We start from the raw sequence: 14,080 nt of genomic DNA on the forward strand, positions 1-14,080 counted from the left end.
CCTGGACAGAGAAGAGCTCGGGCTGTAGGGTACGGAGACCCCAGACCACATGACCCTCCAGAGCTGAGAATGGAGACATGAGTAGCTACAGAACACAGTCGGGGTAGCGTGTGTGACTGCAAGAGCAAGTGTCTACAGGCCCATACCTGTCCATGATGTCCTGGAGACTCTCTCGCCGCTGGGCCAGTGTGAGGATCAACTCTGTCTGGCTCTGCAAAGGGGGAGTAGCAGAGCGCGTGGGCCCTGCCAGGGAGCAGAGGCCCAGCACGTCCCGGCCGTAGATTGGGGCTCGGGAGCAGCGCCGCTCATTCACAAGGTAGATCTGGTCCAGGCGCTCTTTGAGAAGCCGGCTCTTCTCCTCCTTCCACAGGCAGAGGGAGGGAAATGGTTACTAGCACAGCTACATTCTGTCAGCAGACCGCCCGCACCAGGCTCCAGAGTGCAGAGCACAGGTACCACCCTGCACTGGGGGATATAGCATCAAGGGCTGATGTGGCACTGCCTGTTGGGGTGCCGGGGCACTGAGGGAAGGAGGGAGCCAAGACACAAGCTTGAGAACTCTGCAATTCCAACCAGATGCCTACCTTCTGTTGGGGCAGGGTAATCTCCCAAACAGGGCTCCATGATGGCCACGCCCTCCTCCGCCTCAGGCAACTGGGCCCTGAACTGGGTCCAGCGCAAGGGCATGAGGTTGAGAGGCTGGGGACTTAAGAGTCACACCCAGTGAACCTCACGAGACCATGGCATGCTGGGACTGAACCTGGCCCGGGCCTGCTAGGTTGTGGCCTGACCGCTGCCCTATCTCCTGGCCCCCAAAGCTGCTTCCTTTCATTAGAAAAATGTCTTCATAATTTCTGGGCCCAGGAAACAGCTCAACGGACAGTCCAGGCTTTGTACACTGGACTCTGGGACTGACCCCAATACCACACAGACCCCAGAGCACTGCCAAGGGGTGATCCTTCATCCAAAAATATGGAAAAAAAAAAAACAAACAAAAATAACAAAATTTAAAAGTGACATATTTTTTTCCCTGTTCTTTTTTGAGCCACACCAGAAACCCTGAGGGGACCATACGGGGTGCTGTGATTCAACCTGGGTTGGACCTGTGCAAGGCAAACGGCCTTCCCACCGTATTATTGCTCCGCGCCACCAGGACATTTTTGAAGGGAAAAAAGCAACAACCACCCCTTGTAAAATAGCAGCTGTCAGAAGCTGTACTTTACCTGGCTGGGCCCTCCGATGGGTGAAGCTGGCTTAGGGGCCATTCCGGGTTCTCCTGCAGCCAGGGGGTTAGCTGTCGCTCGACCAGGAACCCCAACTACAAAAGTGAATGTCACCAATTGAAGTGTAGAGCCCCTTACCCCCAATGCTGCCCACTGTCCTCACCCACATGCACCTTCCAAAGAGTGCCGGTCTCCACCCCTATGCTGAAGCCTGACCTCCCGTCTGACCCCTAAGGTGGGTGTGACTCCCAAAATGGCTCTATTGACTTTTTTTATTTCAAGAGCTTCATTTAAAGGGAAAACAATGAGGGTGAGAGAAGCCTACTAATAACCAGCCAGTAACTTTGGGTGAGCACTGAAGAGGGATGCCACCAGCCAGAGAAGCTTCTGCTGGACTTCCTAATTCAAATACCCTACCTTGCGAGTTCAAGGGTGCAGGGCCGGTGGCTGGGGGCTTGCTTCCAAGGGCGTTCAGGGCCCCCGCCTGGGACACTGTCTGCATCACCACAGGTCCTGGTGGGCGCAAGTAGGTCTGGCCCGGGGCAGACACTATCTGGAGGACACTGCCTGCAAGAACAGTCATGGGTACCATCAGGCGGGGTATGGAAGCTGCAGCCACACTCACCCCCACATCCAGAACAAGGCAAGAGACAGAAGCTCCAGGGTCAGCAGGAATCCAACCAGCCAGCCCAAAGCTCCATCACTCGGAGGAAAATAAAAAATTCAGTCAATGAGGAACTGAAGCAACTTACTAAGCTCTGCTCAATGCCACCTTATCTTCCTTGGTTTCTCATTCTAGGCAGGGGATGACCACCCCACCCACTAAAGAGGTCCATGGGTTCGAGGGCTGGAGGGAGAAGTCAGTCCCAGCTCCTAGCCATGCACTGTATACTGGCCTACCTGAGCTATAAGGAAGAAAAGACATTTACAAGCATGGCTCTTAGCACCCACAATGGAGGTTCTGTAGGGGTTGTGGAAGGATCATGGCCTTTCCAGCCTTCAGGGTGGATTCCTCCTGGCATTTCAGCTCAGAAAAGGAGAACTTCTCTGGTTCATCGCAGGCCCGCCGCATGGTCACCACAAGTAAATAAAAGCTCAGGGGCTGGAGAGATAGCTTTTGGGGTTAAGGTGTTTGCCCTGCAGAGGCTGGTTTCTTCCCTGGTACCACATATGGTCACTTCAGCCCTGAGCACGGCAGGGTGTGGCCCCCAAACAAAGACATTAAAAAATAAAATAAAATAAAAGCCCATTCGAATAGAGATTGTCACGAAGGTCTCATTCCTGGGTCGGAAAGCTGGACAAAGCACAGGAGTGCTTCACTCTCCTCTCTGGGCTCTATGAACCCCAGACATCCCCCACCTTGCCGAGACAGAAACATGTTCTGCAACTGCTCAGAGGCCAAGACATGAAAGACAGCTCCTCTGAGTCAGACTGAGAGCATGGCAAGTGGGCCAGAAGCAGAGTTCAGTGAGCTGAGCATAGCCGTTCCACGCGCAGTCTAGGTAAATCCCAGCACTGCGTAGTCCTCCCCAAAGTACCACAGGGAGCAACACAGGTACCAAGCTAGGATGAGCCACCAAGCACCGTCAGGCGCAGCCCCCAAATAAAAAAAATGTAAAGACTGATTTAAAAGCCTGGGGATGGGGCTGGAGAGTGAGTTAAGGCACTCTGTCTTGCATGTGGCTGAGTGAAGTTCAACCCAGGAGTAAGCCCTGAGCACTGCAGGTGTGGTCCAAAATAAAAAACCCGATCAATCAAAAAAAAAAAAAAAAAAAAGCACCTGGAGAAAAACACAGGACAATTCCTTGTCTAAATGACAATTAAATAAGGAACATGGTGACTCTGTAATTGGGTTGGGACCCTTTGGAAGGTGGTCATGAAACACATCCCTTGTTCTCTTCTGAACCTAGATACACGTTCTACACAAAGTCCTTAATGTTGGAATCCTAAGATCAGTGCAGAAACAAACACTTCTACCTAGAAAAAGTCAGGTTTTTTTGGTATTGTCGAGACAAATCAGAGCACTAAATGAGAAAGTAGTAACTACTTCAATTTTGGGGTTTTGGTGGGTTTTCTTATTTGTTTTGTTTGGGGGCCATACCTGGCAGTGCTCAGGGTTTACTCCTAGATGGGCTCGGAGAAAAGTTATGTAGTACTGGGGATCAAACTCAAGGCTGGTTGGGTGCAAAAAGAATTGTATTACCCACTGTACTATTATTCCAGTCCTCTACTTCAATTTTAAGGAGAAAACTCTTCTCAAAAAGCAGAAACCATTAAAGAATTGGCTGGTAGTTGGAAAGTATAGAGGGGTAAGCACTTGCTATGCATGTGGCCAACCCCGGTCAGATCCCCAGCACCCTCTAGGGCCCCCTGAACATTAGCCAGCACTAGCCTCTAAGCATAGCCTCCCAAAACAGAGCGAGAAGGAAAGAACCGACATCTCCCCCACACCCCCAGGAGACGTGTGCAGCCTGTGCATACAGCCTCTCCATCTCTGGGAACAAGCCCCAGCCAGGACAGCCTCCAGCACCACTGGGTGTGTCCCTCCAGAACAGAAAAGGTCACCAGAAACAAAACTGACAACCTCCAGTGGGCAAGGCTTATTGCAAGCTGCTCACGGGCCAGGCATCAGGCTGTCCTGTGCTGCTCACCTTGCAGCTGCAGCGGCTGGCCAGCAGTGAGCTGCCGGAGCTGGCTGTGGGACAGAGTGAACTTGTTCCCTTGGAACTGCAGCGTCACAGGGGTCTCCGGCTGTGCGACTCGACTTGGTGGGCCCGAGAGGGAAGCTAACTGGGCTATCTTGACGACCTCGCCACCTGAGGGAAGGCAGAGAAAAGGACGATGGCAAGAGTGTGTGTGAGCCACCGCTCGTTTCTGGTCAGCGGGAGCGCAAGAAACACTGTTGAAGTGCTTCCTACCACTTTCAGGAAATATTTACACAAAAGAACAACAATCCTAGTGAACAGAGGATTGTAAAGGTTGACTTAGACAACGCTGGTAGGATTTCAGATACTAGATAGGAATTAAACTTAAGGAACATTTCACTTTTCTCTCCAGCCAATAAAAAAAGGGAGCAAAGACCAGAAAGAGCAGAGATAGACTAATAATACTCGAAACTCTCATATCAACCTCGTAGACAACTTTCCAAATGTTTAAAGCATATACCCAATTTCGCTCCTATGTGAACGAGATGGTACCACCACACATGGAATAACAAACTAGGTCCAATCATACCCAGAACCTCTTCAAAATTTGGAAATGTATTTAAAAACTGACACTGGCACTGGTCACCAATGGCTCACATTGAATATGGTTCATTATTGCAGAAATCAAGGTGTTAAAACACAAATACACGTCACACAAAGACACCAAGTTTCATAGTAACTTGACCCAGACACTAAGTAATCTACAATGATTATGCGAAGAATGCAAAATGTAAAAAAGTGTTTAAACCAGTTTTCTTAAACTTCACTTGGATTGAGCCATATGCACCCTAGCCAGAAAAGCACAGGCTGCAGGTGTGACGGAGATGTCTCACAGAGATGAACCTTAGGGTTGATATTCGAGTCTCTGTTTCTCCCCAGGAAATCCATGCCAGAATCATTAGTGATATAAGAAAAGGAAAGGTTAGAAAAGACTAGAAAAAGATTCCATGACATCTTGTCCCCCAGGGAAGGAAGAAAAAACCGGTGTAGGGATGTGTGTGTGCAGGAATGCAGCCCTGCTCCCGAGGGAGAAGGCCCCTGGCATGTTGAGAGCCCCCACGCACAGACCCATCAAGACAGATTCCCACCCGAGCAGAAGGCCACGGCCACCCGTCTACCCTTGGGCTGTTCCTCTGCATGAGACTCATCCTCTCTCCTGGCAACAGGAAAGAAATGTCCTGACTCAGTGGCCCCTGATGTTCAACACGCCCTCTAGCCCACCCCACAGCCCCCGGAAGCCACAGCATAGCTCGTCAGCCATGAGTAAGTGCTCAAAGGGCATCAGAGAGACATCATGCCCTCCATGCAGAAGGGCGAGTCACGGAAGCTCACTCTGGGTCTTTCTTCCAAAGGCCTCATTGCCATCTGGGCACTGCCATAAAACTGACATGTTTTAGCAACCGTGCTGCCACATGACGCCTCTAAGCGAGCCGCCCAGATAGCTTGGCTACAGGCAGTCACTGGAGACGATGTCAGGGTTTGAGAGCTCCAAGGCTAGTTTACACAGGCATGGCTTTCACCTGATTGTGCCTTGCTTCCAAAGTGAGCCCTGGGGCTGACGAACACATGCGCGACCAGAGAGCGTGCGTGTGCGAGTGCAGGAGACGAGCAGAGTGGACACGCGGGGGCGGAGAAAGGACCCCGAGAGGACAGGCAGGCCTGGATGCTGGCCTCAGACTCAGGCAGCACTTGGGTGGGGGAGAAGAGAAAGGAAGTGGACAGCAAAGGCTCTTCACACATAGCTGGTCTGAACACAGCTTGTCTGGGGAAGAGGTGCGGGATGCACTGCAAGGCCACTTACTCGGCAGGCGCGCCTGGGCCTGCGAGGTGTGCACCAGCCCCTGCAGCAGGGTGCTCTGCCCGGCTGGGTGAGGGACCTGGGGCTGGGGCTGGGGTGGGCCCGGGCTGGAGGCCGGGGCAGTGGTCTGAGCCCGGAGTTTCACATGATGGGCTGGGCTAGGTGCTGTGCTGAAGGTCGAGGCGGGCTGGTGTCTTGGAGCACTGGTGGAAGCCTGAGAGGTCTGAAACGGGGCGGCTGCCGCTGTAATCGATAAGGGTTGTTTGTGCAAAGCTGTTAGAAGTGCTTAATCAGACGCAGTGCTTAAACCCAAACTCTAAAGAAACGAAACAGACGTTATTTCACACTGTTTCCCAACAGACGCCGTCGCAGAAGGAGGAGGTAAGGCAGCCACCAGGCCTGTCTTCACTGGCCAAGAGCTGCCCCTGAGTGGCACACGGCATGTGGGAGATGAGGCGAGGCCCTCTTCACTGGGACACAGCACACAGGCACCATGCCTGCCTCTGTACACACGCCTGAGAGGCACTGGATGCGTCAGAACAGTATGCTGCTTGGTCTGCCCTTAGCCTTCTCCTTCTGCAAGGGAATGACCAGTGGAGTTGGGGTGAGGAAACAAAGCACAACAGAGCAGACATCATCAGGAGTTTCCAAACAACTGACCTTTACCTACGTGAAAGAGAACGAATCTGCCAGCCAGGCACATCTTCCTCACCATAGCCACAGCTAACTCAATGTACAGTTCTGGCTCCGGGAAAAAGCCCAGGAGAGAGGAGGAAGAGAACTGGGCAGCAGCTGGCTGTGCCCCTGTTCCGTCACAGTTCTGACAGTCACTGCTCTCCCCAGAAAGCCCCCACCAGGTGCAGCAGTGCAGCAGCACACCACCACGGGAAGCTTACCCTTTGCATCTGGATTCGCAGAGAACGTGGCAATCGGTGGCCGACCTCGCACATGGCCCTGGGGCACGGCAGGAGCTGTGGTGGAGGGGGCAGTCCGGGGTGGGTGTGTGCTAGGGAAAGCCACTGTGCGCCCCTCAGGCTTCTGGCCGTACTGTACAGGCTGAAACAACCTAGATGTGTCATTGGTGTAGAAGACAAGAAAGAGTTAGAGGCTCATGCATCGACCAGGAGAGGGCAGAACTGAGGTCTCACTCCCAAATGGCCTACAGTGAGGTGGGGATAAGGTGCCTTACTCCCCCGAGTCCTTGGGGATTGGTGACAGTACCCAGAACACCCGCATAAAGAGTACAACCACCAGCCCAGGCGCACTGTCAACGGCACAGTGGCAGGGTCAGAAGTGCCCTCCAGTACATGCACATGGGCAAATCGCAGCAGAGGGTGTGGAAGGGGAAGCGCTGGGCTGGGGTGGGGAGGGCCAACACATTGGCATGGGCAGCCTCTTCATAATAATGCTGCAGTGTGCCCCTTTCAAAGATGTTCCTGATGCCCTCATGGCAGGCCCATGAGGGTCCAACAGCAGATAGACAGCCCCTCCCAAAACTCCGAGTGGCAAATGCCCATGAGCACACGTTGGACAGGAGCCTGTTATGCTGACAAGGCAAGTGTGTCCCAGGGAAAGCTGACATCTGCAGTCTGCCCTGACTTATTTTTGCCTTCTTGTTTTTTCCTGAGTTCAGAGTTCAGGATTATGTCCAACTTGGGCCAATCTTCAATCATTCACTTCCCTTCATCACCTAATATGTCCTTTAGGGGTGCCCCAAGCCCCCTGGAGATGGTAGAGGTCACCGTGCACAGATCACACATTTTCTAACCCCAAAGGTTGCTGGGACAGCAAACAAGAGCCCACCTTGGGGTGGAGGTGGGATCACACACTCACTGCGGCTATCAGAGGCGGCTTTCTCACAGAAACCAGAGATATGGCACCATCTCTGGTGAGGGGGAGACCACACAGCTCCTGAGCCTCTGGCTAGGTGCCTGGTTCATATTCTGGGCATCCAGGGCCCTTTGGGGGGAGCAGGGAGCAGAAGTGCTGGCCTGTTCACACACCTGCTGGGCTTCAGTCTGACAGCAGCCAGCCGGGGTGTGGGGGGCGGTGTAGTGGAGAGCTCCTCAATGAGTTTCCGGGTTGCCTTTTTCCTGCACAACAACTCGGCCTCGTGGCGGGTCATTTTATTCTCTAAGCCGATGAGGTCGAAAATGGAAAGGTCAGCCTCCTAGGTGGAAAGAGATGTGGCTGCATAAAGAGGAATGCCTCAAAGGATGACAAAGTCACTTGCAGTGCATGCAAGGAAGGCGAGGCAGAAGGAAAGAGCGACGAGGAGCGTCTAGCCCCGTGCGCACTGAAGGAAGGAGCTATGGCGCGCATAACCCCATGCACACGGAGGCTGATATCCTGCAGCCTTAGCAAACAGAAGGGCTTGGATTCTCTTAATAAAATGACTTTACGACAGAAACTAGGATATGAGAGACACAGCTCACGTCTAATTCCTTCTGGTAACCTGACTTCTCGTGTGGCTTAACATTCCTCTAACTCATCGAAAGCAGGTGCCCAGGGGGTTGGACAGAGTATGGGTGTATGTGTGTGGAGGGTAAGGTGCTTGCCTTCCATGTGGCTGACCTCAGTCTGACCCCCAGCACACAGATGGCTCCCCCCCCAGTGACACCAAGGGTCACTCCTGAGCAGAGTGGGAAGAAGTCTCTTTGCAGTACCGCTAGACACCCAGACTAGGCCCTCTATGAGATGACTAAGCTGGCAGGGTGACATCCCCAATGCTGCTGTGCCAGAGGGTGGAGAACCACAGCTGACCATGCAGACAGCAGCTCCTGGCCTCCACGCCTAGCCCCACGTCCTGGGCGGTAGAAGATGGCATCTGCTTATATGTGCAGGGCCCCTGCTGGACACACACTCAGCTCCTGTGTCTCCCAACAGACCACTCGGCCAGTGAGTTGCTGAGCATGGTGGGAGCAGGGCATATGGCAACTGTGTCCCCCTCACCCTGGAGGCCACACACAGACTCAGGTGGCCCATAACACTGTGAACCCAGGATCCTAGTGCACTGTCCTTTTGGTCACTCCAACAGGAACGCGCTTTATGCAAGTAACTGCCGAAAGACTGGAGCAATGGGACAGTGAGCAGGTAAGCTGCTTTCTTTGCCCATGACTGACAGGCTCCATTCCTGGCACCACATATGATCCCCTAAGTCCCGCTGGGGTTTGACCCCACGCAGTCAGAAGTAAGCCCTAAGCACTGTGGGAAATGGCCCAAAATCCAATACCAAAACCAATACAACCGAAGGCTGTGGTTTCTTTTGTTTAAAAACTCATCAAATTAAACAAAAAATAAAAAACATCAAATTTTCATCATTCAAGGATAAATCTACCATTTTAATGGATCTGACCTTACATATAAATATGATTACGAAAAAGGAAAAAAGCTCAATGGTCTGAGCACATGCACGTAGCAGGAGGTATGGGTTTGACCCCAGTACCACCTGGTCACTAAACACCCTGAGTGCCCCCCCAAGGACAAGCCAGATGCAATCTCTGGGCATTGCCAGAAGCAAAAGATGAAAGCAAACTGAAGACAAAGACAGACAAAAGAAACCTCAAGCGGCAGGAGCCCCAAGGAAGCAAGCTCGGAGCTGCCCCATTCACTGTGGTCCTAGGCAGGAGCAATGGGCCCAAGAGCAACCAGGCACCAAGAAGCACTCAGCAAAGTAAGCACGGTCCCGCTCCCAGGAGCCAGCCCCACACCCAGAGAAAAAGCAGGTCCTTCGAGGTCTCCAGACCTACCACAGCACGTGGCAGCCCACTACATGCACGCATAAGTAGCAGAGTCGTGCCTGGGTCCAGAGGAGCGAAAGCACACTTTCTCAATCCTTCAAAGCAAACTATGCTGTTTCCCGAAGGCCCCACCCCTCCCATACCCCTCGCTCCTCCTCACCTCCCAGGAATTTCCATCCAGTGCCTTCAGGACCAGCGAGGCCGAGCGGAGCTGCAGTGGCCCTGCCGTGTAGGATGACTCTGGGAGCCTGGGCTCCACCAGTCCTGGGTGGTTGCAGATGCGTTGCAGCCTCAGGAGGATGCTCAGCACATCCACAAAGTGCCCGCTCTTCAGAGCCTCCTGGGTGCTGTGCAGGGAGACAAGCCAGGCGCTGGGGCGGGGCCGAGCCCACACATGGCAGCACGCACCCCCGCCCTGGACCTGGCTGATAGTGAAGATGGGTGTCCATCTGAATCCCCGACTGGTCGGAGAGCTCCTGAACTCACTGCAGCAAGAGAGGCCCTATGGTGCAGCAGGGAAAAGGGCAGGCCGTGCCAACAGGTAGCCAGAACCCCTGGCTCAGGGAGGGGTGGCTGCCACGGGTCTGCTTCTGGCTTCAGTTTCCGACCGAGTCCCTGTCTGGGCAGCCATCTGGGCCTTGGGCCCCTGGAATATGGTGCAAGCTGGGCCATAACAACGTGTCTTCTGCCCCCACCTCAACAGCAATCCACATGGTGATGGGGGAGCCATGTCCAGGCTGCATGTGTCAGCAACCCAGTGCAGTGTCTCTGACACAGGAAGCTGTGACGACGGCCTGTGCCGGGAGGCCACAAAGAACAGTACAGAGGCCAGAGCGATAGTACAGTGGGGAGGGCCTTGCATGCAGCTGAGCCGGGTCCCATCCCCAGCATCCTATATGGTCCCTTCAAGCACCACCAGGATTAATTCCCAAGTGCAGAGCCAGGAGTAAGCCCTGAGCACCACCGAGTGTGAGCCAAAAAGGAAGAAAAAGAAAAGAAGGAAGGCAGGTTCAAGGAGCAGGAGCATGCCAACTCACCCGGGCTGCAAAATGACATCCTCATAGAGAGCTTTCTGTCGGCTGGAGAGGCGGCACTTCAGCACATGCTCATACTTCTTCGTTAGCTGCTTCTCCACATCTCTCTTCGTCCTCCTCAAAATAAACGGCTGCGTCACCTGAAACAAGCACTACTGTGACTTCTTCATAAAGTGAGGTGCAGGCATAGACAGCAAGAATCATGCAGACACGCTTCACGGACCCTATGCAGCCGGATGACCACTTTGTGGTAGTAATCCTGGTTCTCCTCACTGGGGGCCTTCAGAGGGAAGTGCGGGTATGGCCTGGAGATGCCAGGAATTAGGAAGTGGACCATGGTCCATAGCTCCAGGAAGGTGTTGTGCAGGGGTGCATCGATGAGCAGCAGCCGCTGCTGGCTGTGGAGAAAAGGGACAGACCAGTGAGTCACTGGGAAGGGCACAGAAGGACCACGTGAAAGACCAATCATCTCCCAGCACCCTTCACGGGGGAAGGGTGCAGAACACTGACCTGCGCAGCGTGAACACAGCCTCCCAGTGCCTCTCACTCATGCCCTTCACACGCTGCATCTCATCGATGACCAGGCACCGCCAGCGTGCCCGCGTGAAGGCACCGTAGCCCCGGAAGAACTGCTTGTAGGACGTGAGGCAGACATTGCAACGGCCGGGCGCGGCCCAGTCCTGTGGGCAGCACACAGGTCAGTGCTGGGCATCGCGCCCGTACCCCACACTCACAAGCAGGGACAGCTGCGTGCCTGTGAGACACGGACAGCCACAGAACACAGAACTGGAGTGTGAAGGTGCTGCTCAGAAGGAAAGGGTCTCTGCTGCTGAGCACCAGCTCTGAAAACACTTTGTATGTGAAAGACATTTTTCCTGAGGACTATCAAGCGTGATGTATGCTAGGGTACACGGACACTTTTCCCTCAGGGAAGAACTGGATCTCTAACCTATCCCTGAGACCCTCGCCCTGGAAACTACTGGGTAGGCAAAGGCAAGCAGGAGCCACATCAAGTGTCTCCAGTCATTACCTCTGGAGTCACAGCAACCACAAGGCACTGTGCTCCTTCAAGCATGGTGACAAGAATCCAGGGGCCTATGATCTCAAGGAGCAGCAGCCTTTCCCCAGGGCATGTCAGTTCCGGAAGAAAACTCCCTGGTCTTCTAAGGAGATAAGCAAACCACACCTGGAGCAACCTTGTGGGTACTGAGGGTGCGACCAAGTGCCACCTGCGCCTTCAAGGGTTCAGGATGTCGGCATAATGGGAAGATCAGCACCTCCTAAGTACATCACCAATACCAATTAAACAAGTAAAAGTGACTTTACATTGTAAAATTTCTTGTCAAAAGAAACTGGGAGCACTTTTGGGTCAGAATAATACTACAGTGGGTAGGGCATTACCTTGCATGCAGTCAACCTGAGTTCAATCCCTGCACACCATATGGTCCCCCAAGCCCCTCTGATAGTGATTCCTGGGTTTTTTTTTTTTTGCTTTTTGCTTTTTGGGTCACACCCGGCAATGCACAGGGATTACCCCTGGCTCTGCACTCAGGAATTACTCCTGGCAGTGCCCAGGGGACCATATGGGATGCTGGGAATTGAACTGGGGTCAGCCACGTGCAAGGTAAATGCCCTGCCCTCTGTGCTATTACTCCAGCCCCTGGTAGTGATTGTGATTCCTGAGCTTTAAGCCAGGAATAAGCCCTGAGAACAGCTGGATATGAAAAAAAGAAAGGAAAGGAAGGAAGGAAGGAAGGGAGGAAGGAAGGAAGGGAGGGAGAGAGAGAGAGAAACTGGGAGCGTTTTCCCTTGCTTTACATCATGGTAAAGAGTACCTACCTGTCTCTTTGCTCTGAGTTCTCTCTGGCTGCCAACATAGAGGAGAGTCTTGAGCCCAGGACACCAGCGTTTCAGCTCAAGCTCCCATTTGAGCAGGTTACAGCTTCTCACCACCACAAGGTGAGGGCCCCAATTGCCTGCAAGGAAAAAAGGAAAAGAGGATATAGAATTTTCTTCAGAACACCTGTGGGGGGGGGGGGGTCAGAGCATCAAGCAGAAGGCATGTGTTGGAGCACCAGTATCACACGACCCCCAAGCACCACCATTCCCAAGCACCAAGCTGCAGGAACCCCTGGGCACTGCCAGAGTGGCCCCCAAACAAGAAAATACAAATACACTAATCCACCTTTGTCCACCTGGCACAGGAGCGTGCAGGCCATGTGGGAGTCAATGTGTGACAAAGCAGATATCCAGGGCCCATCCAGCATTGGCCTTGGGGGACACGGGCCCTGCTGAGTGACACCCATGTAAAACGAGATCTCCTCTAAGCCTCTGCTGGGGCCTGGGCCCTGAGCCTGCAGACCGGGTCCCAAGGCACGGGGAGAAAGGATACAAAGTGGGCACTAACCTGGAACACACCTGAACCACCCAAGACACACCATCCTCCTGGGAAATAAGGGATACCCTAAGGTCCTCTCTCCCTGTCACATAGGGAGAGGATCATAGGGCAAGCACAGGGCTTACACACAGCCCCTGAGCACCGTATGAGATGGAACCCCCCCTCCCAACAAACCAGCCAACCAAACACTAGGCTAAAACAAATGGTGGCCACGGAAAACCACTATTCACCAAAGGCCAGTCCCACCATCACTCAATGGAAAATGAAACCTCACAAATGAGTAACACAAGTGGACATAGACTCTTTCCTTTAAAAGGTATTATAAAATATTAGAAAGGGGGCCATGGGCCAGAGATATTACAGCAGGTAAGGTCCTTGCCCTGTATATGGGACAGACCTGGGTTCAATCCCCAGCACTGCATATAGTCAGTACCCCAAGCACCGCCAGGAGCAATCATTGAGCACAAAGCCAGGAATAAGTTCTGAGCTACCGGATGTGGTCCAAAAACAAAAAGAACGTAGGTCAGAGACAAAATACTAGGGTGATGGTGCTAGCCTTGCATATGGCCTACCTATGTTCAATCCCTGGCACCACTTACAGCTCCCCAAGCACTGTGACCCCTGAAGGCATCTGATCTAGCAGCTTCTGGAACTCATGGAGAAAACTGTTCACAGTATCTTATCACTATGCCGCTTCGGAAAAAAAGGCAGGAATTGTTGAGCTAGCAGAAGTGACCCCTGAAGGGGCCAGAGCGATAGTATAATAGGGAGGGCACTGGCCTTGCCAGCAGCCAACCTGGGTTCAATCCCTAGCATTCCATATAGTCCCCAAGTACCAGCAGGAGTAATTCCTGAGCATCGCTGGGAATGGCACCCCCCCAAAAAAAAAGTGACCCCTGAACATAGATCCAGGAATACTAAGCACCACAGAGTTGGACTAAAACCAGAAAAAATAAAGTAGTTAAAAATATGAAATAAAATACGGGGACCTGAGAGACAGCACATAGGGTGCTTGCCTTGCATGCAGTCAATCCAGATTCAATCCCCCGCATCCTGTGTGGTCCCATGAGCCCTACCAGGAGTGATTCCTGAGCATCAAGAAAAATAAAGATAGAGTGAAAATAAAGAAATGAAACAAATATAGGGCACAGTGATGGCTCACAAGGCTGAGTATGTGTTTTG

General features: G+C 52.9%; 1 protein-coding gene across 14 annotated transcripts in view; it reads right to left on the reverse strand.

The window, feature by feature from the left end:
* Positions 1-14,080, reverse strand: part of EP400 (E1A binding protein p400) — an 80,671-nt gene that overhangs the window by 25,220 nt on the left and 41,371 nt on the right. For 12 of the 14 annotated variants that reach the window (XM_055146699.1, XM_055146695.1, XM_055146694.1 and 9 more), the window contains 12 exons: positions 12,340-12,476; positions 11,011-11,180; positions 10,724-10,898; positions 10,504-10,640; positions 9,627-9,813; positions 7,730-7,896; positions 6,623-6,792; positions 5,730-5,969; positions 3,875-4,039; positions 1,641-1,790; positions 1,224-1,318; positions 147-361 (listed from right to left, as the gene is read on the reverse strand). In XM_055146699.1, coding sequence (XP_055002674.1) covers positions 147-361; positions 1,224-1,318; positions 1,641-1,790; positions 3,875-4,039; positions 5,730-5,969; positions 6,623-6,792; positions 7,730-7,896; positions 9,627-9,813; positions 10,504-10,640; positions 10,724-10,898; positions 11,011-11,180; positions 12,340-12,476 — 2,008 coding nt within the window. The remainder of the gene's footprint in view (positions 1-146; positions 362-1,223; positions 1,319-1,640; positions 1,791-3,874; positions 4,040-5,729; positions 5,970-6,622; positions 6,793-7,729; positions 7,897-9,626; positions 9,814-10,503; positions 10,641-10,723; positions 10,899-11,010; positions 11,181-12,339; positions 12,477-14,080) is intronic. The other 2 variants (XM_055146701.1, XM_055146700.1) reach the window with 1 other exon arrangement.

The sequence above is a fragment of the Sorex araneus genome, chromosome 9, assembly GCF_027595985.1.
Source record: "Sorex araneus isolate mSorAra2 chromosome 9, mSorAra2.pri, whole genome shotgun sequence".
Taxonomy (NCBI): Eukaryota; Metazoa; Chordata; class Mammalia; order Eulipotyphla; family Soricidae; genus Sorex; species Sorex araneus.